The sequence below is a fragment of the Micromesistius poutassou genome (assembly GCF_964030765.1).
Source record: "Micromesistius poutassou genome assembly, chromosome: 17".
NCBI classification, from domain to species: domain Eukaryota; kingdom Metazoa; phylum Chordata; class Actinopteri; order Gadiformes; family Gadidae; genus Micromesistius; species Micromesistius poutassou.
Window position 1 is genome coordinate 17,101,969 of NC_140287.1, and position 24,974 is coordinate 17,126,942.

Sequence of the window (24,974 nt, forward strand, 5' to 3'; positions counted from 1 at the left end):
AGGTAAACACTACCACTAGTTAACCCTACCTGACCAGGTAAACACTACCACTAGTTAACCCTACCTGGCCAGGTAAACACTACCACTAGTTAACCCTACCTGACCAGGTAAACACTACCACTAGTTAACCCTACCTGACCAGGTAAACACTACCACTAGTTAACCCCACCTGGCCAGGTAAACACTACCACTAGTTAACCCTACCTGACCAGGTAAACACTACCACTAGTTAACCCTACCTTGCCAGGTAAACATTACAACTAGTTAACCCTACCTGACCAGGTAAACACTACCACTAGTTAACCCTACCTGACCAGGTAAACACTACCACTAGTTAACCCTACCTGACCAGGTAAACACTACCACTAGTTAACCCTACCTGACCAGGTAAACACTACCACTAGTTAACCCTACCTGACCAGGTAAACACTACCACTAGTTAACCCTACCTGACCAGGTAAACACTACCACTAGTTAACCCTACCTGACCAGGTAAACACTACCACTAGTTAACCCTACCTGACCAGGTAAACACTACCACTAGTTAACCCTACCTGACCAGGTAAACACTACCACTAGTTAACCCTACCTGACCAGGTAAACATTACCACTAGTTAACCCTACCTGACCAGGTAAACATTACCACTAGTTAACCCTACCTGACCAGGTGAACATTACCACTAGTTAACCCTACCTGGCCAGGTAAACATTACGACTAGTTAACCCTACCTGACCAGGTAAACACTACCACTAGTTAACCCTACCTGACCAGGTGAATATTACCACTCACTAACCCTACCTGACCAGGTGAACATTACCACTAGTTAACCCTACCTGACCAGGTGAACATTACCACTAGTTAACCCTACCTGACCAGGTGAACACTACCACTAGTTAACCCTACCTGACCAGGTGAACATTACCACTAGTTAACCCTACCTGACCAGGTGAACATTACCACTAGTTAACCCTACCTGACCAGGTGAACATTAAGTGTATTTTGCACTGAGCCTGGACAGGTGTACCGTTCCCTCAGTGATGAGCTCTAACCCCTCCCCCAGGAGGAGCTCCGGCCCAGCCCGCCTGGCCCGGACAGGGGGGGGGCCCGGCCCAGCCCGCCTGGCCCGGACAGGGGGGACCCCAAAACCCAGCCCAGCCCACCTGGCCCGGACAGGGGGGACCCCAAAACCCAGCCCAGCCCACCTGGCCCGGTGGAGCAGGGGCCCCAGCCCAGCCCACCTGGCCCGGTCCAGGAGGTCCAGGGGGGGCCCCAGCCCAGCCCACCTGGCCCGGTCCAGGAGGTCCAGGGGGGGCCCAGACCCCGGCCCAGCCCACCTGGCCCGGTCCAGGAGGTCCAGGGGGGGCCCAGACCCCGGCCCAGCCCACCTGGCCCGGACCAGGAGGACCGACACCCGCTGCTCCGAGTGTCTCAATGGTAAAGACCGAGACAGACAGACAGACAGACAGACAGACAGACTACAGACAGACAGAGCGATGGATAACAGATATACAGATAGAATACAGACAGACAGACTACAGACAGACCGATGGATAACAGATAGATAGACAGACAGACAGACAGACAGACAGACCGATAGATACAGACAGACAGACAGACCGATGGATACAGACAGACAGACAGACAGACCGATGGATACAGACAGAGCGATAGATACAGACAGACAGACAGACAGACAGACTGACTACAGACAGATAGACCGATGGATAACAGACAGACAGACAGACAGACAGATTACAGATATACAGACAGATAACAGACAGACATACAGATGGATTACAGAAGGACAGACAGATAGATTACAGACAGACAGACAGATGGATTACAGACAGACAGATAGATTACAGACAGACAGACAGATGGATTACAGATATACAGAGACACTACAGACAGACAGACAGATGGATTACAGAAGGACAGATAGACATATCGATCTCAAACAGACAGACAGACAGACATATAGATGACAGACAGTCAGTGATAACGTGGTGTTGTTTTCACAGAAAGTGCCCTTTGATCAAAAGCTTCCAAATGGAGTTTTTGACAAACTTCTGATCACCATCAAGGGAACCGTGAAGCCCCGTCCCAACATGTGAGTGAAGCCCGGATCCACCAATGAGCTGCCATCAATAACCAACCGACCAATAATCATTATACACTGTGTATACGTGTGTGTGGGTGTGTGTGTGTGTGTGTGCGTGTGCGTTGGTAAATGTGCGTGGGTAAATGTGTGTGTCTCTTTGTGCATTTGTGTTTGTGTGCGTGTGTCTCTTTGTGCATTTGTGTTTGTGTGTGTGTGTGTGTGTGTGTGTGTGTGTAACAGGATCACAATGGACTTCAGAAGCAGCCATGACCTTGCGTTCCACTTCAACGTGCGCTTCAACGAGGGCGGCAAGAAGGTGATCGTGAGGAACAGCGAGATCAGCAAGAAGTGGGGCAAGGAGGAGCGGGACGGAGCCTTCCCCTTCGTCCCCGGACAGCCCTTCGAGGTGAGACTCCACACAGGTCATTAAGGAGCAGGTAGGGGTTAGACAGGTCATTAAGGAGCAGGTAGGGGTTAGACAGTACAGAGACAGGTCGTTAAGGAGCAGGTAGGGGTTAGACAGTACAGAGACAGGTCATTAAGGAGCAGGTAGGGGTTAGACAGTACAGAGACAGGTCATTAAGGAGCAGGTAGGGGTTAGACAGTACAGAGACAGGTCATTAAGGAGCAGGTAGGGGTTAGACAGTACAGAGACAGGTCATTAAGGAGCAGGTAGGGGTTAGACAGTACAGAGACAGGTCATTAAGGAGCAGGTAGGGGTTAGACAGTACAGAGACAGGTCATTAAGGAGCAGGTAGGGGTTAGACAGTAACAGAGACAGGTCATTAAGGAGCAGGTAGGGGTTAGACAGTACAGAGACAGGTCATTAAGGAGCAGGTAGGGGTTAGACAGTACAGAGACAGGTCATTAAGGAGCAGGTAGGGGTTAGACAGTACAGAGACAGGTCATTAAGGAGCAGGTAGGGGTTAGACAGCACAGAGACAGGTCATTAAGGAGCAGGTAGGGGTTAGACAGGACAGAGACAGGTCATTAAGGAGCAGGTAGGGGTTAGACAGCACAGAGACAGGTCATTAAGGAGCAGGTAGGGGTTAGACAGTACAGAGACAGGTCCTTAAGGAGCAGGTAGGGGTTAGACAGCACAGAGACGGGTCATTAAGGAGCAGGTAGGGGTTAGTAGTGCTGGGTATCGTTGAGAAAATTACGACACCTTTACCAATACCTGTACCTTTGAAGTTATACTGATACCAATAGAGTACTTAATTTGTGATCAACTCCCAATCTAAATGATTTAAAAACAAATACATATGTAGCTGCTGCGGTAGTGGGCCAATCACATGTCGCGTTTAACCGCTTGTGGTGATTGGCTGTGAGCACCATACAGCTGGTCGTTCTTTTTCTAGATCTGGGTACAAAAGGTATAGAATGCAGGTCGATCGTTTGAACGGAGAAGTCTCGATGCTACTCGCTACCGGGTTATTTCGGTCGACACCTTAAAGGTATCGGGTAGGGGTACCAGCCCCAGGGGGTTGTAGACGGTGACCCGGAACTGAGCGGTAGTCACCTTCCGGTTCTCCATGTGCAGATGAAGGTTCTCTGCACCAGCACGGCGTACCGCATCGCCCTCAACGGCGCCCACGTGCTGGAGTTCCACCACCGCGTCAAGGACCTGCGCTCCATCAACCATCTGTCCATCTACAACGACGTCACCCTCACCTCCGTGCTCATGGACCGCCTGCCCTGAGCCCCTCAACCCCCACCCCCCCACCCCACCCCACCCCCACCCCACCCCCACCCCCCCTTCTCTGTGTCTGACCTCTTCAGGGTCGGTGGATACAAAGGACCAATGGGAACGCCCTGTGCTATCACATGATACCGCCGTATTGCTGTTGCTCATGTTAGGTTGTCTATGAATAATGTTCTACTGGTTGCTGGTTGAAAACTGAAAATAGTTTTATATAAATAGATGGATGTAGTCCGACAATAAAGAGATTATTAAACCCAATGAGTATCTCCAGACTTGACCAAATATGTGCAGCATGTCAAAGGTGTCTATGTTTGATTTTCTAGAATTTATTCATGCATCTCATTACTGATTGCGATTTCTGAAATATTTGACATTCACATGAAGTCGTTTAGCAGCGGATGCTTTTATTCAGTGCCACTTACAAAACAGGAACAATCAAAGCGGTTGAATGATCCATCTCACTTCTGTTTATTGCTCAAGGGTAGGCAAAATCCACGATCAAACAAATATAAGGCCATGTAGAATGAGAATAGTTTGGGTTGAATTTCAGAACTGGTTTCACCACCCATGCAGCCAGTGATACAAAACACACAAAACCAGTTCTTCCCATCAAACATCATAACTCTGGACCTAAACGATCAAGTTACACTTATAACACAGTTATGATGTAATAATGATAACATTAGGTATCCACAGATACACTCCGAATACCTAACTATGTCATAACAAAATTACTCACTTACACATACGTCAATTATTGAACTTCACTAAATGCAATGGCAACGTTTTCAATTAAATTGAATTCCTCTCCGGAGAAAAAAGGTGAAAGTATCCAAAGAGCAAGATCATTGCATCTTAGACTTAAAAAATATATATTTTCCCCTAAAGAAATCTGAAGAATGTTTGCTTCTTACTTCTTAGATATTTTCTTACGGATGCTTCTTTAAGATAAATATTATCTCGTCTTGTGACATTGAGAATCAATGTATTTTTATTGGTTAATATTGTTTTTATAGTTTCTATACTATTAACAATATTGTGCACCTCATTGTAATGTGTTGCATCTCAATGATTCCAAGACCCAAGTATAGGCTTCTACTCGTATGCCAATTGCCAACTAGCAACTATACCATTTCTTCACCGCTTTTTATTTGACTTATTTACTCGAGCTTTGACCTATTTACTCTATTTACTATATTTACTACACTTCCGGTTAGGTTTGCATTTCTCCACCAAATAAGTTCGCAAGAATGGAATGAAATAAGTTGAGTTCTTCTGACATATTGGAAGCAGTTCGTAGGAACATGACAGGTTGAGGGGACATTGAGGAGTGGCGGGGCACAACATTCTTCTAGAGACGTTCTTCTGGGAAACTCCGGCAGAACTCCAGAACTCGCGGCCGCGGTTTGTTTTGGGCGCGGTCACAGCGCGCGTCAGTCACGCTCCGCGCACGGGCGTGTTGGGTCGCGCGCGCGTTCAGTGCAGCCTCCCGAAACCTGCGGCGTGACGTCAAGACGTTGCGCCGAGCGTCGCGACGTCACGTCTCGGGCAAACAAGCTCAGTCAGGGAAGTTCGCCCGCATTAAAGGGCTGCGGGGCGAACATGAGAACGACCCTATAGATCCAGGAGGAGCGTTCACGCGTCTCTACAACAGCGCCCGTCCACCGATCGATCCCCGATCGACCCGCGGGGACGCGCTCCTCTGATCGAGTCTCCAGGTTAGTGTCGCCCCTTGGCCCCTTTGACTGTTTACTGGTTTACTGGCCTCACGTTACACAACACCGACCATGTTAACATGGCTTATTCATGATGTGAACGTGTTCTACAGCTGTCCTAACGTGTCCTACAGAGCTGTCCTAACGTGTCCTACAGAGCTGTTCTACAGCTGTCCTAAGGTGTCCTACAGCTGTCCTAACGTGTTCTACAGAGCTGTCCTAACGTGTCCTACAGAGCTGTCCTAACGTGTTCTACAGCTGTCCTAACGTGTCCTACAGAGCTGTCCTAACGTGTCCTACAGAGCTGTTCTACAGCTGTCCTAAGGTGTCCTACAGCTGTCCTAACGTGTTCTACAGAGCTGTCCTAACGTGTTCTACAGAGTTGTCCTAACGTGTCCTACAGCTGTCCTAACGTGTCCTACAGAGCTGTCCTAACGTGTCCTACAGAGCTGTCCTAACGTGTTCTACAGCTGTCCTAACGTGTCCTACAGAGCTGTCCTACAGAGCTGTCCTAACGTGTTCTACAGAGCTGTCCTACAGAGCTGTCCTAACGTGTTCTACAGCTGTCCTAACGTGTCCTACAGAGCTGTCCTACAGAGCTGTCCTAAGGTGTCCTACAGAGCTGTCCTACAGCTGTCCTAACGTGTTCTACAGCTGTCCTAACGTGTTCTACAGAGCTGTCCTAACGTGTTCTACAGAGCTGTCCTACAGAGCTGTCCTAAGGTGTTCTACAGAGCTGTCCTAAGGTGTCCTACAGAGCTGTCCTACAGCTGTCCTCACAGAATCACCACCTGGTTTACTGTACATGTTGTCTATGTAGCAGCAGTCAGTAGCTTCTTGATGGGACATAGTTAGCTGGTTAGCTTGCCTGCTAGGGACAGGCAGGTCTGTTCCAGGACGTGTCTCTCTCCCGTGATGTCAGACCGGTCTTGGCTGTTTCAGGACGTGTCTCTCTCTCCCGTGATGACAGACATGTACTCACCTATTGATTTGCTGGTTCAGAGGTAGACTGGGTAGCCCCGCCCATTCTGCCGGAGATTTGAGTTCACCCTGCAGAAGGTTCTGGAGAAGAGCAAAACATTTCTTTCTAGTTCCGAGACGTTTTTGCGGGAGCCAATCACCAAGCTGGCTTTTTCCCCCCTGTGGCGCGCTATTGGCTGGTTTAACACGATGACGACAGGGAAGCGACGGCAAGCAGCCAATTGCGTACAGAGTTCAATTTAACTCAACGCCCGTTGATCAACGCCTCTGGTGCTGAAGAGAACGACAGCAGCCTCCCCAGACCAACGTGCAGTCTACCAGTGAGCTGGGTCTGGCTACAGCCAGGCTAGTTCAGAGGGCTTTTGGGTCTAATCCCAACTCCAGCTCCCTCAGTGAAGTCATGTCGGTGTGTCAGCGGCAGAATGGGGAGCTGGGTCTGGCTGCAGGCGGAGATCAGCCGTGGTGGGTGGTGCTGGTGGGTGCTGGGTGCTGGTGGTGGTGGGCGATGGTGGTGGGTGGTGCTGGTGGGTGATGGGGATGGGTGGTGGGTGGTGCTGGTGGGTGCTGGGTGCTGGTGGTGGTGGTGGGTGATGGGGATGGCTCGCTGTGTCCTAAGAGCTGCTTCCACTGGACCAGAACCTTTTTTTGATGAAAGCGTTTCATCAAGCTGACTTTTGTTATGCAGAGTGTGGCCGTCCCTCGAGATGAGGTTGCCAGATTGGGCCCATTGGATGTGTGTGGCTGGGCCACATTTGCATTTAGGGCATTTATCAGACGCTTTTATCCAAAGCGACTTACGGGAAACAATATATCGCTGTCGGTACAGTAAAGACGTTCATAGAACCAAGTGCCAAGCGCTAACAATCACCAGGCCGACCCCCCATTCCCCCGCACACAGCAGGGATAGCTAGCTACTGCAGATGCTACACAATTAAGTACATGCTACGGGCTAGCGGGTCTACCTTACCTTGACCTGCTCCTGCTAGGTCCAGGTAAGGTATGTCCTTATGCTCTCTGTTAGTCATGTGACCAGTGTGTACCTGACCAGGTACACACAGGTATACACTTTTTTTTATAATTTATAACTTATAATTTACACTGTTTATACCGTCTATTTTGTTTGCCCTATTTGTTGTTGTTTGTTCTGTTTGTCTCGTCTTCTCATTACTTTAGCATGTTGTTCAGTATTTTCCCTCAGCGTCTACTTTTGTTGTATTAGTACTTTGTGTTCTTATTGTATTTTATTTATCCTGTGTTTTTCTACTGCCGCCGGGCTGTTGCAACAAACACATTTCTCCTACGGGGATTAATAAAGTTGTATCGTATGACCGACTGACTGTTTGACCTCCTCCTCCGCTTCCTCCTCCTCCTCCTCCTCCTCCTCCTCTTCCTCCTCTTCCTCCTCCTCCTCCTCCTCCTCCTCTTCCAGTCAGAGAGTGACGAGCTACGACCCCAGCACCAAGTGAAAACCATTGTGTTCTATGGCCATGACCCACTGACTGTTTGACCTCCTCCTCCTCTTCCTCCTCCTCCTCCTCTTCCTCCTCCTCCTCCTCTTCCAGTCAGAGAGTGACGACCCTGTGATGTGACGAGCTACGGCCCCCAGACGACCCCAGCACCAGCCAATCGTCAGCCTGTCTGGAGGTAGGCTCCTCCCACCACTCTGTTCTCAGTCGTGTAGCCATCCTACACTGTGGTACACCGTCTGGTGAGGGCGACTACTGTAGGCTAACGTACCATGTCTCACCCTACCCTACCCTGTCTTACCCCACCATACCCTGTCTCACCCTACCCTACCCTGTCTCACCCTACCGTACCCTGTCTCACCCTACCGTACCCTGTCTCACCCTACCCTACCCTGTCTCACCCTACCGTACCCTGTCTCACCCTACCCTACCCTGTCTCACCCTACCGTACCCTGTCTCACCCTACCGTAGCCTAGCATACCCTGCTGTAGCTTAGCATACCCTGTCTTACCCCACCCTACCCTGTCTCCCCCTACCCTGTCTCCCCCTCCCCTGTCTCCCCCTCCCCTACCACCTAAGCTGATGAGCCCTCTGTCGGCAGGATGCACCTGCAGGCCTACCCCCCCCCTCCCCCCCCCCAGCGCTCCCCCAGGAGGGCCCAGCAGGGGGAGGGCCTCCGCACGCCCGCCGCCGCCGTCGCCGCCGCCGGTAACCGCGGCAACATGGGAGGGGGGACCCGCCACCCCCTGAGCGTCCTGTCCGGCAACACGTCGCATCGCCACGGCAACGGGCCGACCCACCACCACCACCACCACCACCACCACGGCGCCGGCGGCGGCGCGGTCGGGTCGCACGGGACGAATCGCCGCGGCAACGGCAACGACAACAAACCCTCCTTGTCCCGCCCCCCGCCGCCCCCGCCCGCCTCGGCCCCCACTGGGCCGTGTTGCCACGACGACCAGGAGGAGGCGTGGAGCGTGGTGCGGCCCGGGTACGTCCGGGAGAAGATCGCCATGTTCGCCTCCCCGCTCCCGGGCTCTGAGGACCCGGAGGAGGCCTTCAGCTCCCCGGGGGGCGGGGGCGGGGGGGGCGGCGGCCTGAAGGTGAAGGGGGGCTGGGAGAGAGAGAGCCGCTCGGCCAAGAGACCGCGGAGGTCCGGGGGCCGGGGGCTCACAGCGGGGGGAGGAGGAGGGGGAGGAGGAGGGGGAGGAGGGGGGGCGGGGCAGCCGGCGGCGGAGGAGAAGGAGGAAGAGGAGGACGAGGAGGAGGAGGCGGTGTCGGTGGGCGAGATGGTGGCCTTCCTGGAGCAGAGGGCGAGCGAGCAGCAGATGACCTCCATCCCGCTGCTCTCTCTCCAACGGAGCTCCGCCAGCATCACCCTGTCCCGCACGCCGCCCAGCCCCGCCCCCCGGGCCCCCCGGGCCCCCAGCGGGGACGGGTCGGGGGGGGACGGGGAGGCGCTGCGGGTCTGGGACCTGGTGGCCCGGCTGGAGTCGGAGTGTGTGAAGAGTCCGTCGGGGCCCGGCCGGCGGCTCCTGAGGGGGGTGGGCCGCGTGCTGTTGACCCAATCCTCCTCCTCCTCCTCCTCCTCCTCCTCCTCCTCGCCGCCGCCCCAGCCTCCCTCGGCGTCGCCCACGCCGGCCCTGGGTTCTGGTTCCGAGGCCCTGGCCCGGCTGGAGGTCCAGAGACCCGGGGTCGTCCCCCCCCAGGACCCAGCAGAACCCCCCCAGACTCTGAGCTGTGGAGAGGAGCAGGAGGAGGAGGAGGAGGAGGAGCCAGGCAAGCTGTTCTTCTCCGCGGTGCCGGTCCAGAACTCGTCCGCCCGGCCCCGAGGGGAACCAGCCGACGGAGGGAGCAGGTCGTCACGGCCTCCTCCTCCTCCTCCTCCTCCCACCTCCCTGCTGCTCCTCCCCAGCCCTGACTCCTGTGGAGCCCCAGAGCTGGACGTGAGGAGGACACTGCCTCGAGGAGGAGAGCAGGAGCCCGGCGCCTCCCAGGACTTCCTGGAGGCGCGCTTCCAGCTGCAGCTCCTCCTGGAGCCCCGGTCCGCCCTGCTGCTCCTCCCGCAGCACCTCCTGCTGCACATCCTCTCCCTGCTGCCCACGCGCAGCCTGGCCGCGCTCAAGTGCTGCTGCCGCCACTTCTCCTCGCTGATGGACGCGTACGGCGTGCGGCCCGCCGACTCCCGCTGGGTGGGCGACCCGCGTTACCGCGACGACCCCTGCAAGCAGTGCAAGCGGCGCTATCGCCGCGGCGACGTGTCGCTCTGCCGCTGGCACCACAAGCCCTACTGCCAGGCGCTGCCCTACGGCCCGGGCCACTGGATGTGTTGCCACGGCACCCGCAAGGACGCGCCCGGCTGCAACGTGGGTCTCCACGACAACCGCTGGGTGCCGGACTTCCACAGCTTCACCTCGGCGCTCTACATGAGGAGGAGGGGGGCGGAGTCCGCCGAGGAGGCCTGAGAGGGGTGTGTGTGTGTGTGTGTGTGTGTGTGTGTGTGTGTGTGTGTGTGTGTTGCCATTAGCATGTGGGGAATGATCCTCTGCTGCCAGGAAGTAGTCCTCACAGCCATGGGTCTGCTTCCTGTGTGGGGGGGGGCCGCGTGTTTCCACCCCCACCCCCCCCCCCCCCCCCCCCCCCACCCCACCCGCACGGCTCAGCGCAACACTCACTTGAACCAATGAGATGTGAGGAAGAAGAAGATCTTTGTACATATTTATGAATTTGGGAGGTTTGAATGTATTACCCAGAATGCCCGGGTCCTCCCCGGTGACGGAAAAGAAAAGCTTTACAAAACAATGCTGGAGTCGAGAATTTAAAAAATATCTATTTTTTAGCAATGGGAAACTATGACGTGGAACTCTTCCTCTGTATTGTTTAAGGTCCTGGGTTTTGGTGGCTGTTCCTGAATGATATTTTGCTTAATAAAGTGCATCCGTTTGATTTTATGATCGATGAATGCGACTTTTATTTTATTGAGCCGGCTTCACTTCGCCACCACCAAACATCTCCCGATGCGAGTAGGAGTGTTGTCATGGATACGGGTTGGTAGCAGTGTTGTCATGGATACGGGTTAGTATAGGGTTGCCATGGATGCCCCTGCTTGTGTAGGTCAGTGGGGTGGTGGTGGTGGCTGACGACCGCCAGAGCCGAATGACAACGAAGCCTTGTACAACATTGAAGTGAACGGACCCCCGTTGAGGTAACGGTCTCTTAAGACCATAAAGATCTGCGATTAAACGACTCCTCACGGGAAAACACTTTGCCAAATAAATGTCGTTTCATACACATTTCGTCATAACATTTTCTTGCCTAATTTGGTGTGAATGTAATGTTGACTATTACTTCTGGTCGTGTCCTAATGCTCAGCTCTGTGGCGCGTTGGAGTGGGCTCTCGTTAACAGATCTGATCAGAGACCACGGTTCCAGTCCCCTCATGACAAGCTAAGGGTATGTTGTTTTTTTAATTTAAAGGTGACATATTATACCACCAGGTGTGAGTGATTAGTCGTTACAAGCCCGTTTTGAAAATCAGCCTCTTCTGACATCACAAGTATTTACATAATTACATAATGATACGTACTTAATTGTGTTGTGCATGCATGTAATTGTGTATCTGCAGTAGCTAGCTATCCCTGCTGTATACGGGGAATGGGGTTAGCCTGGTGATTGTTACTTGCACTTGGTTCTATGAACATCTTTACTGTACCGACGGCGATATATTGTTTCACTTCTTATGACAAATGTACTTATTGTAAGTCGCTTTGGATAAAAGCGTCTGCTAAATGCCCTAAATGTAAACATGTGGGCGTGTCCACCTAGATGTGTGCTGGGTAGATCAGTCTACCCAGTGGACTGTAGCAGACGTTGCTCATCTACCCAGCACACATCTAGGTTGACATGCCCAGTAGTGATGTCAGAAGAGGCAGTTTTTCAAAACGTCTTGTAACGGCTAATCACTGGATCTCTGCTCCTTCAGACCTCGGGGTCAGTGTATACCGCATCAAGCTAGGTTTTGTGGCATCGATTTTATTTTATTTTTTGAATGCACATATCCAAAACGTGTGAGTATTTTCATAACGTCACCGATGACACTGTACTTTCAGTCCACCCCAGCAGCCCCCCCACACTCCACACTCTCGTCAGTAGCGTGTGGAAGGAAGCGACACAGACTTCAGCTCAGTGGGTTTTTTTTTAAATCAGGGTTTTTAATGAGAACAGAAGTGCAGCTGGTTCCTCTGGAGCTCAGAAGAGGAACGCCTCCACCACCACCACCACTCATGCTTTAGCGGGCGCACAGACACCTCTAGGCCGACGCGGAGCTGTGTGCAGACCTGGAGGTCCTCCCGGAACCCTTCCAGGGACGGACCGGGACGTGATGTCATCATGCTGACGGAACCAATCAGAAGAAGAGCCCCTTATTGATTGACGGGACACATTCATCAAGTCCAGTTGAAGATAGATCATCTGCAGCCCCGGTGGTACTGGTTCAGCTCTGGACCACGAGGTTCTCCTTGGCCTTGAACCAGGTGGTGCAGGTCTGGACCAGGAGGAGCTGGAGGTCTGGACCAGGAGGTGGTGGTGCAGGTTCTGGACCAGGAGGTGGTGGTGCAGGTTCTGGACCAGGAGGTGGTGGTGCAGGTTCTGGACCAGGAGGTGGTGGTGCAGGTTCTGGACCAGGAGGAGGTGGTGGAGGTCTGGACCAGGAGGAGGTGGTGGAGGTCTGGACCAGGAGGAGGAGGTGGAGCTCAGCGCTGGCCCGTGTAGGCTCTGAACCAGGAGGTGACGGAGGCGGCGGCGGAGGAGATCATTCCCCCGGGCGCCGCCGGCTGAGACAGCTGGAGGGCCGCGCTCTGGGACATCTCCATGGGCTGGAACCCACAACCAGGTTACATCTTCACTTACACAACACGGGCGACATGGGACCGTCTTCACAGCGTTAGGCACACACGTTGTGACTAAAGGAACGCTCAGAACTCCCCCAATACACTGGAGTGGTTCCACCAGTGACCTTAAACACAACCAAAGGACGTCCAGACGCCTTTTAGCTTTGTTTGGAGGGTTTAGGGATAGGTTTGAGGGTTAGGGTTAGGGTTTAGTCATTGGCTCTAGGGTTAGGGTTATGGTTTAGTCTTTGGCTCTAGGGTTAGGTTTGAGGGTTAGGGTTAGGGTTTAGTCTTTGGCTCTAGGGTTAGAGTTAGGTTGGAGGGTCAGGGTTAGGGTTTAGTCTTTGGCTCTAGGGTTAGGGTTAGGTTTGAGGGTTAGGGTTAGGGTTTAGTCTTTGGCTCTAGGGTTAGGTTGGAGGGTCAGGGTTAGGGTTTAGTCTTTGGCTCTAGGGTTAGGGTTAGGGTTAGGGTTTAGTCTTTGGCTCTAGGGTTAGGGTTAGGGTTAGGGTTTAGTCTTTGGCTCTAGGGTTAGGGTTAGGTTCGAGGGTTAGGGTTAGGGTTTAGGCCCCGTCCCAATACCTCCCCTAACCCTAGATCTTTGCCCTAACCCTAGATTTTTGTGCGTTCTCGTGTAGGGTGTCCCATTACTGTAGGGAGCTAAGGGGGGGGGGTGCTATTTTGCCCTTATATAATCAACCCTCAAAATGTAGTGAGGTCCGATGCAGGCTTAAAACGAAGTGGAAGATTTACTGTTGAGGGCTAGGGTTAGGGTTAGGTTTGAGGGTCAGGGTTAGGGTTTAGCCTTTGGCTCTAGGGTTAGGTTTGAGGGTTAGATTTTAGGTTCAGGGGTAAGATCTTGTTTCAGGGTCAGAGCTACGATGAGGCTTTACGGTAAAGGTTTGGTTTCAGGGTTACTGGGAATTTACACCGCAGGCGAGAGAGACGTGAGCGTAACGTAGGCGTATCAATTCACACCGCCGCCGTTTATTTCGCTATATATATATTTTCAAGATTCATCAAATAACAGGCCTACACGTCATAACCGAGACGCTTCAGAAACACTTGAAAATAGAAGTAAAGCGTAACGTCGTCCGTGAGACGGGCGTAGAACGCTGCCGGTGTGAATCAGTGCACTGGTCTGAATGGATTCTATCTCTAGTCGGGCGTCTGACGGCCGACTAACAAACGCGTCTAAAACGGCTCTGGTGTAAATTGACCTTAAGGGTTCTACCAGGGAGGAACCGGGTGTGGGTCGGGGGTCGGGGGGGTTGTACCTGGGAGGGGATGTCACAGAAGCGGGGGCTGGGCACCGTCTCCCAGTCCACCCCCAGGTCCGTCTCGTCGTCGGTCACGCCCTCCTCGGCGCTCTCCTCCGCCGGCCCGTCGGCCTCCGGCTCCACGAACTCCATGGACTCCTCCAGGTCCACGCTGACCTCGAACGGGCCCGTCCTGCACACACACACACACACACACACACACACACACACACACACACACACACACACACACACACACACACACACACACACACACACACACACACACACACACACACACACACACACACACACAGGGGCTGGTTAGCTGGTCACTGTGCACAGTGTTGTAATGTAACGAAGTACAAATACTTCGTTACTGTACTTAAGTACAATTTTCACATATCTGTACTTTACTTCGTTATTTATTTTTCTGACAACTTTCACTTTTACTCCACTACATTTCCTAAATAAAATGTGTACTTTTACTCCGATACATTTCTCCTAACCATCTTCGTTACTCGTTACTACAAATTAAAAACAGGAGAAGTTTGAGTTGGTGACGTAATGTCCGTTTGTTGTCATGTCAACCGCCAAGCGCGAAGAAGAAGAAGTCCCGCTTGTCCGGGCATGTCACATTATTGATGCCGTCATGGAAGCACCTGCTGCAGGCTCTGCTGCTAACGCTACCACTCCGGTAGCAGATGACGAGCATCTCGACTGCAGTGGTGAACTTGGTGAACTCCGTGGTGGTGACGAAGATAACGTTAAACACCCGTGGCCGTATTTGCAAGAAATATTTTAACCCAACCCTCTAACTCACTTTTTTTTTTAAATACCTTTACTTTTACTCTTACTTTTAATACTTAAGTACATTTTATATCAGACAATTACTTTTGATACTTAAGTACACTAAATGTCAGGTACTTTAAGACTTTTACTCAAGTAATATTTTAAAAGGTGACTTTAACTTCTACCAAAGTCATTTTCTGGTAAGATACTTGTACTTTTACTCAAGTATCGCTTTCAAGTACTTTATACAAGACTGACTGTACAGGTAACCAACCCGTCCTGCTCACACACACAGGGGCTGGTTAACTGGTTACTCTACAGGTAACCAACCCGTCCTGCTCACACACACACAGGGGTTGGTTAGTGTTGGTTAGTTAGTGACTCTACCGGTAACTCTCACCTGCCCAGTTTGTTGTTGTCGGGGGAAACCAGAAACATGACGTTCCTCAGGGTGTGGTGGGGGTGGAGCTTCTCACTGTCGACGTGCTACACACACACACACACACACACACACACACACACACACACACACACACACACACACACACACTTTATTATTCCAGAACAAGGACTTTAGGGAGTTAGACAGGTGTGTGTGTGTCAGGTGTGTGCATGTGTGTGTGCATGTGTGTGTGTCAGGTGTGTGTGTGTGTGTGTGTGTGTGTGTGTGTGTGTGTGTGTGTGGTGTGTCAGGTGTGTGTGTGTGTGTGTGTGTGTGTGTGTGTGTGTCAGGTGTGTGTGTGTGAGGTGTGTGTGTGTGTGTGTGTGTGTGTGTGTACCTGGGAGAAGGACAGGAACAGGATGTTGGTGTTGAGTTTGGCGAGGGCTCTGGTGAAGCGGTACCGGCTCAGGTTCTCCCCGCAGAACTCACTGCACACACACAGGGGTCATGTGACAGGGGGCGGAGTCATGTGACAGGGGGCGGAGTCATGTGTGGGGGCGGAGTCATGTCACAGGGGGCGGAGTCATGTTACAGGGGGCGGAGTCATGTGGTGGGGGGCGGAGTCATGTGACAGGGGGTGGAGTCATGTGGGGGGGGCGGAGTCATGTGGTGGGGGCGGAGTCATGTGTGGGGGGGCGGGGTCATGTGACAGGGGGCGGAGTCATGTAGTGGTGGGCGGAATCATGTGACAGGGGGCGGAGTCATGTGACAGGGGGCGGAGTCATGTGACAGGGGGTGGAGTCATGTGGTGGTGGGGGGGCGGAGTCATGTGACAGTGGTCATGTGACAGGAGGGGGGTCATGTGACGAGGGGGGTCACGTGTTACCTGTTGCAGAGCTTCTTGGGCAGGTTGATGTCCAGGATGTGAGACAGGATGTTCGCTAGCTGGGTGGCGTAGCACAGCGCCGCGCTGATGGTGTGGGCGGGGCTTATGTGCTCCAACTCTACACAACACACACACACACACACACACACACACACACACACACACACACACACACACACACACACACACACACACACACACACACACACACACACGTTGAAAATCAGAACGCAGCCCCCCCCCCTCCCTCCTCCCCTCGTCAGCGAAACCTCAAACCTTCTAGTCCCGCCCCCCCCGCCCCCGCCCCCCGGCCCCTGATTGGTGCCCCCCTCCTCCCCCCTCCTCCTCAGCGAAACCTCAAACCTTCTAGTCCCGCCCCCCCGCCCCCCCCTCCCTGCTTACCCGGCCCCTGGCTGGTGCCCCCCTCCTCCCTCCTCTCCCCACCCCTCCCCCTCAACCTCAAACCTTCTAGTCCCGCCCCCTGCCCCCCCCCCTGCTTACCCGGCCCCTGGCTGGTGCCCTTCTCCTCCACCCAGCTGTAGTAGGCGGAGCAGTCCCCGTTGCTGGGCAGCGTGACGTGGGGCCCCGTGATGCTGATGCTGGTGTCGCCGTTGTGCTCGTCCCACACCCAGCGGCCCGACAGGTAGGTGGTGCGCCGCGCCTCCGCCAGCTCGCTCACCGTGCTGGAGGGCAGCGCCGGCTCGCTCTCCAGGGCCCCGTCCGCCGGGTCCCTGCTGGGGGGGCGGGGGAGGGAGGGGGGGGGGTGGAGGGAGGGAGGGGGTGGGGGAGGGGGCGGTGGTTAGGGTGACCTGGTGCATCATGGGACTTCATGGGAGTCCGTGTTTTGGTTTAAGACTTGAGACTTTAAAATGATGTAGACCGTGACCTCAGCGGTCTAGGTGATAGTGGAGACGGGGGGGGGGGGGGTGTGTGTGTGTGTGTGTCTGTCTGTCTGTCTGTCTGTGTATAAGTGTGTGTATAAGTGTGTGTGTGTATGTGTAAGTGTGTGTATAAGTGTGTGCGTGCGTGCGTGTGTGTGATTATGTGTATGATGGTGTATAAGTGTGTGTGTATCAGTTTGTGCGACGATGTGTGTGTGTGTGACGATGTGTGTGTGTGTATAAGTGTGTACGTGTGACGGTGTGTGTGTGTGTATATAAGTGTGCATGTGTCTATAAGTGTGTGCGTGTGTGTATAAGTGAGTGAGTGACGATGCGCGCGCGCGCGCGCGTGTCCGTGCACGTGCATGCGTGCGTGTGTGTGTGTGTATAAGTGTGTGTGTGTGTGTGTGACGGTGTGTGTGTGTGTATAAGTGTGTGTGTGTGTGTATAAGTGAGTGAGTGAGTGACGATGCGTGTGTGTTTAAGTGTGTGTGCGTGTGTGGGTGTGTGCATGCGTTTGGGTGCGTGTGTGTGTGTGTATATATAAGTGTGTGTGTGTATAAGTGTGTGAGTGAGTGAGTGAGTGTGTGACAATGTGTGTTTGTGTGCGACGATGTTTGTGTGTATAAGTGTGTGTGCGACAATACTTGTGTTCGCGTGCGCGTTTGCGTGTGCGTGTGTGCGTTTGCGTTTTGCGTGTGCGTGTGCGTGTGCGTGCGTGTGCGTGTGTGGACCTGCTGGGCAGCTTGTCCTCCTGCGTGGGGAACACGTGGGCGGTGAGCTCCAGGACCTGCTCCCGGCGGACCTGGGCCAGGCTCTCCAGCCGCTGGCCCAGCTCCCGGCCGCGGCGCTCCAGCAGCTCCGCCAGCCGCCGCGTGTGGCGCTCCATCTTGTCCCGCTTCTCCTGGTGCCGGCTGGCCCGCCGCTGCAGCCGCCCGCTCTCCTCCTGGGAGCGCAGGAGCAGCTCCCTGCCTGAGGAGGAGGAGGAGGAGGAGGAGGAGGAGAAGGTGGAGGTAAAGGAGGTGAGGTGGAGAAGGTGGATGAAGGAGGAGGAGATGAAGTGGAGGATGAGGAGGAGGAGAAGGTGGAGGTAAAGGAGGTGGGAAGGAGGAGGAGGAGATGGGGGAGGACAAGGTGAGATATAAGTGAAGAGGTGGAGGTGGAGAAGGTGGAGGTAAAGGAGGTGAGGTGGAGAAGGTGGATGAAGGAGGAGGAGGAGGAGGAGGAGGAGGAGGAGGAGATGAAGTGGAGGATGAGGAGGAGGAGAAGGTGGAGGTAAAGGAGGTGGAGAGGACGAGGAGGAGGACAAGGAGGTGGGGAGAAGGAGGTGAAGAGGTGGAGAAGGTGGAGGTAAAGCAGGTGGAGAGGAGGTGGAGGAGGAAGAGAGGGCGACAGCCAGCTGGTCAGGAGCAGTCAGGGTGAGGGCGTCTCACTCAGGGACACCTCCACACTCAGCTAGGAGGAGCCGGGGATCGAACCAGCAACCTCATGGTTACCAGCCGACCCAACGCTCTACCTCCTGAGCTCCTGCCGCCCTCGAGTCACCTCTGGGTCACTTCAGCTTAGTTTCTTGTATCATACGAAACACTGTCTCATTACCAACGCTTCCTCATGTCTGAATGAATGATAAAACGGTCGCCGGGGTAACGTACCGCTCCGGACCTCCTCGTTGCCCCAGGCAACCGCCTCCTTCAGCTGCTCGATCTTCATCTTGCACGACATGATCTTCCATTTCTGTGGGAGGACAACAAGTGAGATTAGGTCGTCGCGGCAACAAGCTGCCGACGGCAGGGGTCAGAATGAGGTGGGACTCACCATCTGGTCGGCCTGCAGGGTGGGCTCCATCGCCGCGATCACACTGGGAGGGGGAGAGACAGGTCAGCACAGGGAGAGACAGGTCAGCATGGGGGGGAGACAGGTCAGCACGGGGGGAGACAGGTCAGCACGGGGGGGAGACAGGTCAGCACGGGGGGAGACAGGTCAGCACGGGGTGGAGACAGGTCAGCACGGGGGGAGACAGGTCAGCACGGGGGGAGACAGGTCAGGACGGGGGGGAGACAGGTCAGCACGGGGGGGGAGACAGGTCAGTATGGGGGGAGACAGGTCAGTCCACACCAGGGCACACTTTAGAGACCGTCTACCAGTTTGTGATTATACCTGTATTCAATACCGTTGACCTGTATGTGGATCTCTTTAGGGCGAGGAGGAGGGAACTAGCTATCTTTGTTTGTATACGGGGAATGGGTTAACGATTGTTAGTGCTTTGCACTTAGTTCTATCAATATCCTTACTGTACAAACAGCGATATATTGTTTCTCCTTCTTCTGACAAATGTACTTATTATTGCAAGTCGCTTTGGATAAAAGCGTCTGCTAAATGTAATTTAACCTGCATTGTAAGTATACTCTAGCTTTATTCTGGATATTATATATAACCTGTAGTTTACCTATCCATGATATATAACCTGTAGATAAATGTACTGTATATAAATGATACCTATTATACCAATATAGTAGATGTAACATTTCCTTTACCATGGTCCATCTTACCTCTGCTGCAGCTGGTCCTTCTCTTCTTTAAGCGCCGTCAGCCGCTCCAGCTTCTCTATGTATCTACACAGCAGGGAGGGGGGGGCGCAGGGGGAGTTTAACTCAACACCCGCCGGCTCCATCACATCAAACCAAACGCTCCCGAGTTTAGGATCCTGACCCTCAGATCAACACCAGCCTGGCCGCCAGATTCTAAGAACCGGACCTCAAATAGATTCTGACAGCAGCTCGGCAGGTTTGACAGAATAAAGGCGTATTGGCGTTTCAAGTTAACGTAACTATAAAAAGGTTTACTGGAAACCTAAATAACGACTCTCGGAAAAAAAAACTGGGGCGACAAAAACAACGGGGGCTACTAACTAGCCTAACAGCAGGCTAACAGTTATGTAAATATATATACAAGAGATCTGCTAATGCTAACGAGCCAGGCTAACTGTTACCCCCTCCGGACTTCAGATCACAGACACAAGCACCGAGTCATGGACCCCCACCCCCACCCCTACTGCCCCCCCCCCCCCCCATCACACTCACCGTTCGGGGTTCCGCCCGTCGATGTACACGAAGTCGCCGGACTGGACGCAGCGGCTGCAGGTGAGCTTCCTCCGGGCGGAGCCGCAGAGGGGACACCGCTCCACGGCCACGGACAGACCCTCCGCGTCGTCCACCGACTCCACCGTCACGCTGCCCGGGGAGCCGTGCCGGTGGTACGGCCGGAGGAGCGGCGGCCGTCCCGCCGCGGGCTGCTGCGGCCCGGGGGACGCGGCGGCAGCGGCGTCGCCGGGGCCGAGCGAGCGGACCCCGCAGCCCGCCGGGGAGTCCATGGGAGAAGCAGCCCCCCCACCGCTCGATGCTAAGCTAACCAAAGCAACCACACCACCGCTCGTTGAGTTCAGGAGGGCTCACTCGTTTTAGGAGGGGGCTTTAGGTCCTCATCTCCAAACACCAAGTAGTAATATTCAGAGGACTAAATGCGCTGATTGTGGGACAGGGCTAATAAGGAAGTGGTTTGTTTTGAACTAATCTAACTGCGGCGCTTCGCTTTCCGTTTCTCCTGACCACGTGACAGTGTTTGTTTATGTGGTGACGAGGCGTGGTGGGCGGAGTCACGGCCAGACAGGGGGGCGGAGTCAACCACATATGAAAAATAATCTTTTATTGACCAAGACCGACAAATACATTTTATCCAATATCAGCGCTACATTTGCCATCCAAACCAGACACAGATGACACAAACTATAAATTAAATAAATAAGCTCAATGCATAATAACTTAAACTACACAGTAAATAAATGTAAATAAACGTAAGTGCCCGGCCATCCGCGACAACATTCACTGCTTTCTGAATACTTTAAGGATCGGATAAATGTTCTCAAACGCATCGTAGATCTCCTCTCGCTCCTTAGCACCTGGAAGGAGGAGGAGGAGGACACAGAGCACAGTGTTACCGTGACAACACCACAGCGTTACCCTGACGACAACAACACGACCCTAGCAACTGACCTGTCAGGACCACTTTCCCCGACACGAAGATGAGCAGGACGATGCGAGGCTTCACCATGCGGTAGATCAGCCCCGGGAACAGCTCTGGCTCGTAGCTACACACACACACACACACACACACACACACACACACACACACACACACACACACACACACACACACACACACACACACACACACACACACACACACACACACACACACACAGGGTCAGACAGTCTACCTGCTGACCTGCTGGTGGGTGAGACAGCCTACCTGCTGGTGGGTGAGACAGCCTACCTGCTGAACTGCTGGTGGGTGAGACAGCCTACCTGCTGAACTGCTGGTGGGTGAGACAGCCTACCTGCTGACCTGCTGGTGGGTTAGACAGCCTACCTGCTGGTGGGTGAGACAGCCTACCTGCTGAACTGCTGGTGGGTGAGACAGCCTACCTGCTGAACTGCTGGTGGGTGAGACAGCCTACCTGCTGAACTGCTGGTGGGTGAGACAGCCTACCTGCTGAACTGCTGGTGGGTGAGCACCAGCCCCTCCAGGCGGATGGGGAAGCAGACGTCGCAGCTGGCCACCATGTTCTGGATCTTGAAGTCCAGGAAGCGGGCGCTGAAGCCCAGCTTCTGCACCACGCGCGCGTACTTCCTGGCTGCCAGCCGCGACTGCTCCTCACTGGGTACAGATGTAGAGCAGTAGAGATGTAGAGCAGTAGAGATGTAGAGCAGTAGAGATGGACACCATGTAGAGCAGTAGAGATGTAGAGCAGTAGAGATGGACACCATGTAGAGCAGTAGAGATGTAGAGCAGTAGAGCATGTAGAGCAGTATAGATGTAGAGCAGTAGAGATGTAGAGCAGTAGAGATGTAGAGCAGTAGAGATGGACACCATGTAGAGCAGTAGAGATGTAGAGCAGTAGAGCATGTAGAGCAGTAGAGATGTAGAGCAGTAGAGATGGACACCATGTAGAGCAGTAGAGATGTAGAGCAGTAGAGATGGACACCATGTAGAGCAGTAGAGATGTAGAGCAGTAGAGCATGTAGAGCAGTATAGATGTAGAGCAGTAGAGATGTAGAGCAGTAGAGATGTAGAGCAGTAGAGATGGACACCATGTAGAGCAGTAGAGATGTAGAGCAGTAGAGCATGTAGAGCAGTAGAGATGTAGAGCAGTAGAGATGGACACCATGTAGAGCAGTAGAGATGTAGAGCAGTAGAGATGGACACCATGTAGAGCAGTAGAGATGTAGAGCAGTAGAGCATGTAGAGCAGTATAGATGTAGAGCAGTAGAGATGTAGAGCAGTAGAGATGTAGAGCAGTAGAGATGGACACCACGTAGAGCAGTAGAGATGTAGAGCAGTATAGATGTAGAACATGTAGAGCAGTATAGATGTAGAGCATGTAGAGCAGTAGAGATGTAGAGCAGTAGAGATGGACACCATGTAGAGCAGTAGAGATGGACACCATGTAGAGCAGTAGAGATGTAGAACATGTAGAGCAGTATAGATGTAGAGCAGTATAGATGTATAGCAGTAGAGCAGTATAGATGTATAACTTGTAGAGCAGTATAGAGGTACATTATGAGAGGGATATAGATGTAGAACATGTAGAGCAGTATAGATGTAGAGCAGTATAGATGTACATTATGAGAGGGACATAGATGTAGAACATGTAGAGGTGCTACCTCTTGGCTCCGGTACAGACCATCTTCCCAGAGCTGAAGATCAGCGCTGTGGTCCTCGGCTCCCGAATCCTCATGATGACCGCAGCAAAACGCTGACACACAACAACACACATAACACATAAACAACAACACATTAACAACAGCACATAAACAACAACACATGAACAACAACACAACATATATGACCAATACAAGACTGTGTGTGTGTACCTTGGGGTTGTATTCTGCATTCCTGGCCTGGAGGGCGATGAACTTCAGGTCCAGGGAGCAGCCCAGATTCACCGTGGAGACAATGTTCCTGCACGCACGCACGCACGCACGCACACGCACACACACACACACACACACACAGTTTTGATAATAGGTATTGGGTTAAGGGCAAGTTAATAATAGTGGTTACGATTAGTGGGGACTAGTTCATCTTAAGATGTGGGTCAGTCAGGACTAGTTAATAATATGGTTAAGGTTAGTTAGGGTTAGATCTTAACTGTAGCTGCGGAATGATTCCGGAGCGTTCCGTCCCGGGGGTCATGGGGGTCATAGGGGTCATGGGGGTCATGGGGCAGAAGGGAGAAGCCCCCAGTCCCGCCGTGGGCCCTGCCGGCTGCGGGGGCCCAGGGGGATTCTGGGTACTGTAGTCCGGACAGATGCCGCTGTCCTGGGACACGTCGTGGGCGTCTTCATCGATCCCAACCGACTCACTGGCATCACCCGTCACATGACCCGTCACATGACCTGTCACATGACCACACCAGACATAAACACATCAGCACCCCTAGCAAGCTGCCCCCCCCCCCCACCCAGGGCTAGCAGCACCAATACCGGCCGAGCTGCGGTTGGCTGCTTCCTGGGGGCTGAGGTCATCGGGCAGGAAGCTGAGGTCCAGGTCTCCCTCACGGCTCTTCTTAGGCTCCGCCCCCCCGAAGGAGCCGTCGGCGGGAGGCCCCTCGGGGTCCTCGTCAAACAAGAAGGACACATCCTGGAACCACACCGCTACAAGTCAAACAGGGGACTACAAGTCAAACGTGAAGCGCTACAAGTCAAACAGGGGACTACAAGTCAAACGTGAAGAGCTACAAGTCAAACAGGGGACTACAAGTCAAACATGAAGAGCTACAAGTCAAACAGGGGACTACAAGTCAAACGTGGAGCTACAAGTCAAACACGGAACTACAAGTCAAACGTGAGAACTACAAGTCAAACGTGAAGAGCTAAAAGTCAACACTGAACTATAAGTCAACACTGAAATACAAGTCAAACAAGAGGAACTACAAGTCAAACGTCAAGAGCTACACATAAATGAACTGCAAACCAACACAGAACTACAAAGCAAACATGAACTACAAATGAAAACAGACTGATGGAGAGATGATAGAGAAGAGACAGAATGATAGAGGAGAGACAGAATGATAGAGGAGAGAGTGATGAGGACTGATTTAGGGTCTCCATTTCGTCTGAGTGCAGTTTGTTCCCTCGATGCTGTAAACGATTTCATCTTATGGTTTGTGTTTAGGTTTTGATACTGGATTTGACACTTGAAATCAAAAGTCTATCTATAATATACATACACACATACATATGATATTAGGGTTAAGGTTAGTTAACCCTTACATACATACAATTAAGGAGCATGTAGGGGTTAAACATTTGACTCCGGGATGCCTAGTCTGTGGACCAAACAGCTCCTTCTGTCTGGCTTCAACCTGTTCAAACTATCCTAACTTCATGTCTGGATGCCAATGTTTGAAGTTTACCACACCCAACTTTCATTCACAAACAAATAATGAGACCTTTAACACCAATTTGTGTATCCTTTTTATTTTACACGGGAATAAAACCTCACCCCCCTCACAAACTAACAGCGCAGTAGTTTAGTGCACCCGAGTGAGACCGAGTAAGACCGAGTGAGACCGAGGGTGACCGAGAAGTCCCTACAACGTCGCACTCAGCTTCGCAGCCCAGTCTTTCCTACTTACATTTGCAATTGAATCGTCAAAGTATCGCTCCAATGCGCATTCGTCCATGCCTGCTCGGGCGGTTAAATAGAGACGGTATCATTTCCATGATTACAACCCGCCGGCTCTCTGATGATCGGATCGGCTCGATTGGCTCCAGGTGTGATGAAAGTACATCTCTTTGGTTCTTTCTTTGTATAGGTATTGCAGTTTAATAAAAAAAAAATTGCAGTACTGCCGGTAC

General features: G+C 52.9%; 4 protein-coding genes across 5 annotated transcripts in view; 2 read left to right on the forward strand and 2 right to left on the reverse strand.

The window, feature by feature from the left end:
• Nucleotides 1–4,043, forward strand: part of lgals3b (lectin, galactoside binding soluble 3b) — a gene marked incomplete at its 5' end in the record, with an annotated part of 5,170 nt that extends 1,127 nt beyond the window's left edge. The window contains 4 exons of the mRNA XM_084482170.1: nt 1,062–1,435; nt 2,023–2,111; nt 2,343–2,508; nt 3,646–4,043. Coding sequence (XP_084338296.1) covers nt 1,062–1,435; nt 2,023–2,111; nt 2,343–2,508; nt 3,646–3,804 — 788 coding nt within the window. The remainder of the gene's footprint in view (nt 1–1,061; nt 1,436–2,022; nt 2,112–2,342; nt 2,509–3,645) is intronic.
• A 1,296-nt stretch (nt 4,044–5,339) lies between these two features.
• On the forward strand, nt 5,340–10,899 carry fbxo34 (F-box protein 34). Its single transcript, XM_084482608.1, has 3 exons — nt 5,340–5,525; nt 8,066–8,147; nt 8,571–10,899. The coding sequence occupies exon 3, from the start codon at nt 8,572–8,574 to the stop codon at nt 10,432–10,434; it is 1,863 nt and encodes a 620-aa protein (XP_084338734.1). The 5' UTR covers nt 5,340–5,525; nt 8,066–8,147; nt 8,571; the 3' UTR covers nt 10,435–10,899.
• Nucleotides 10,900–12,537: 1,638 nt separating this feature from the next.
• On the reverse strand, nt 12,538–20,655 carry atg14 (autophagy related 14). 2 transcript variants are annotated; one of them, XM_084481820.1, is made up of 11 exons: nt 20,136–20,655; nt 19,605–19,667; nt 18,871–18,913; nt 18,708–18,789; nt 17,790–18,027; nt 16,676–16,905; nt 16,175–16,292; nt 15,686–15,776; nt 15,307–15,392; nt 14,133–14,307; nt 12,538–12,843 (listed from the first exon to the last, which is right to left on the reverse strand). In XM_084481820.1, the coding sequence occupies exons 1-11, from the start codon at nt 20,423–20,425 to the stop codon at nt 12,721–12,723; spliced, it is 1,539 nt and encodes a 512-aa protein (XP_084337946.1). In that variant the 5' UTR covers nt 20,426–20,655; the 3' UTR covers nt 12,538–12,720. The 2 variants fall into 2 exon arrangements, with proteins under 2 accessions (XP_084337946.1, XP_084337945.1); XM_084481819.1 differs by having other exon boundaries at nt 12,707–12,843; nt 16,676–16,908.
• Nucleotides 20,656–20,933: 278 nt separating this feature from the next.
• On the reverse strand, nt 20,934–24,799 carry tbpl2 (TATA box binding protein like 2; the record flags this gene model as incomplete). Its single annotated transcript, XM_084481996.1, has 8 exons — nt 20,934–21,010; nt 21,105–21,199; nt 21,601–21,768; nt 22,776–22,867; nt 22,986–23,073; nt 23,264–23,510; nt 23,598–23,754; nt 24,752–24,799. The coding sequence occupies 8 exons, from the start codon at nt 24,797–24,799 to the stop codon at nt 20,934–20,936; spliced, it is 972 nt and encodes a 323-aa protein (XP_084338122.1).
• Nucleotides 24,800–24,974: the final 175 nt, after the last annotated feature.

What these genes read in the sequence shown, in the direction of transcription:
- fbxo34 (XM_084482608.1), top strand. Translation starts at nt 8,572, where the DNA reads ATGCACCTGCAGGCCTACCCCCCCCCTCCCCCCCCCCAGCGCTCCCCC.
- atg14 (XM_084481819.1), bottom strand. Translation starts at nt 20,425, where the DNA reads ATGGACTCCCCGGCGGGCTGCGGGGTCCGCTCGCTCGGCCCCGGCGAC. An exon ending in TGTTCCTGTCCTTCTCCCAG is followed by an intron (nt 15,393 to 15,685) that starts GTACACACACAC and finishes GTGTGTGTGTAG; the next exon opens with CACGTCGACAGTGAGAAGCT. An exon ending in GACAACAACAAACTGGGCAG is followed by an intron (nt 14,308 to 15,306) that starts GTGAGAGTTACC and finishes GTGTGTGTGCAG; the next exon opens with GACGGGCCCGTTCGAGGTCA.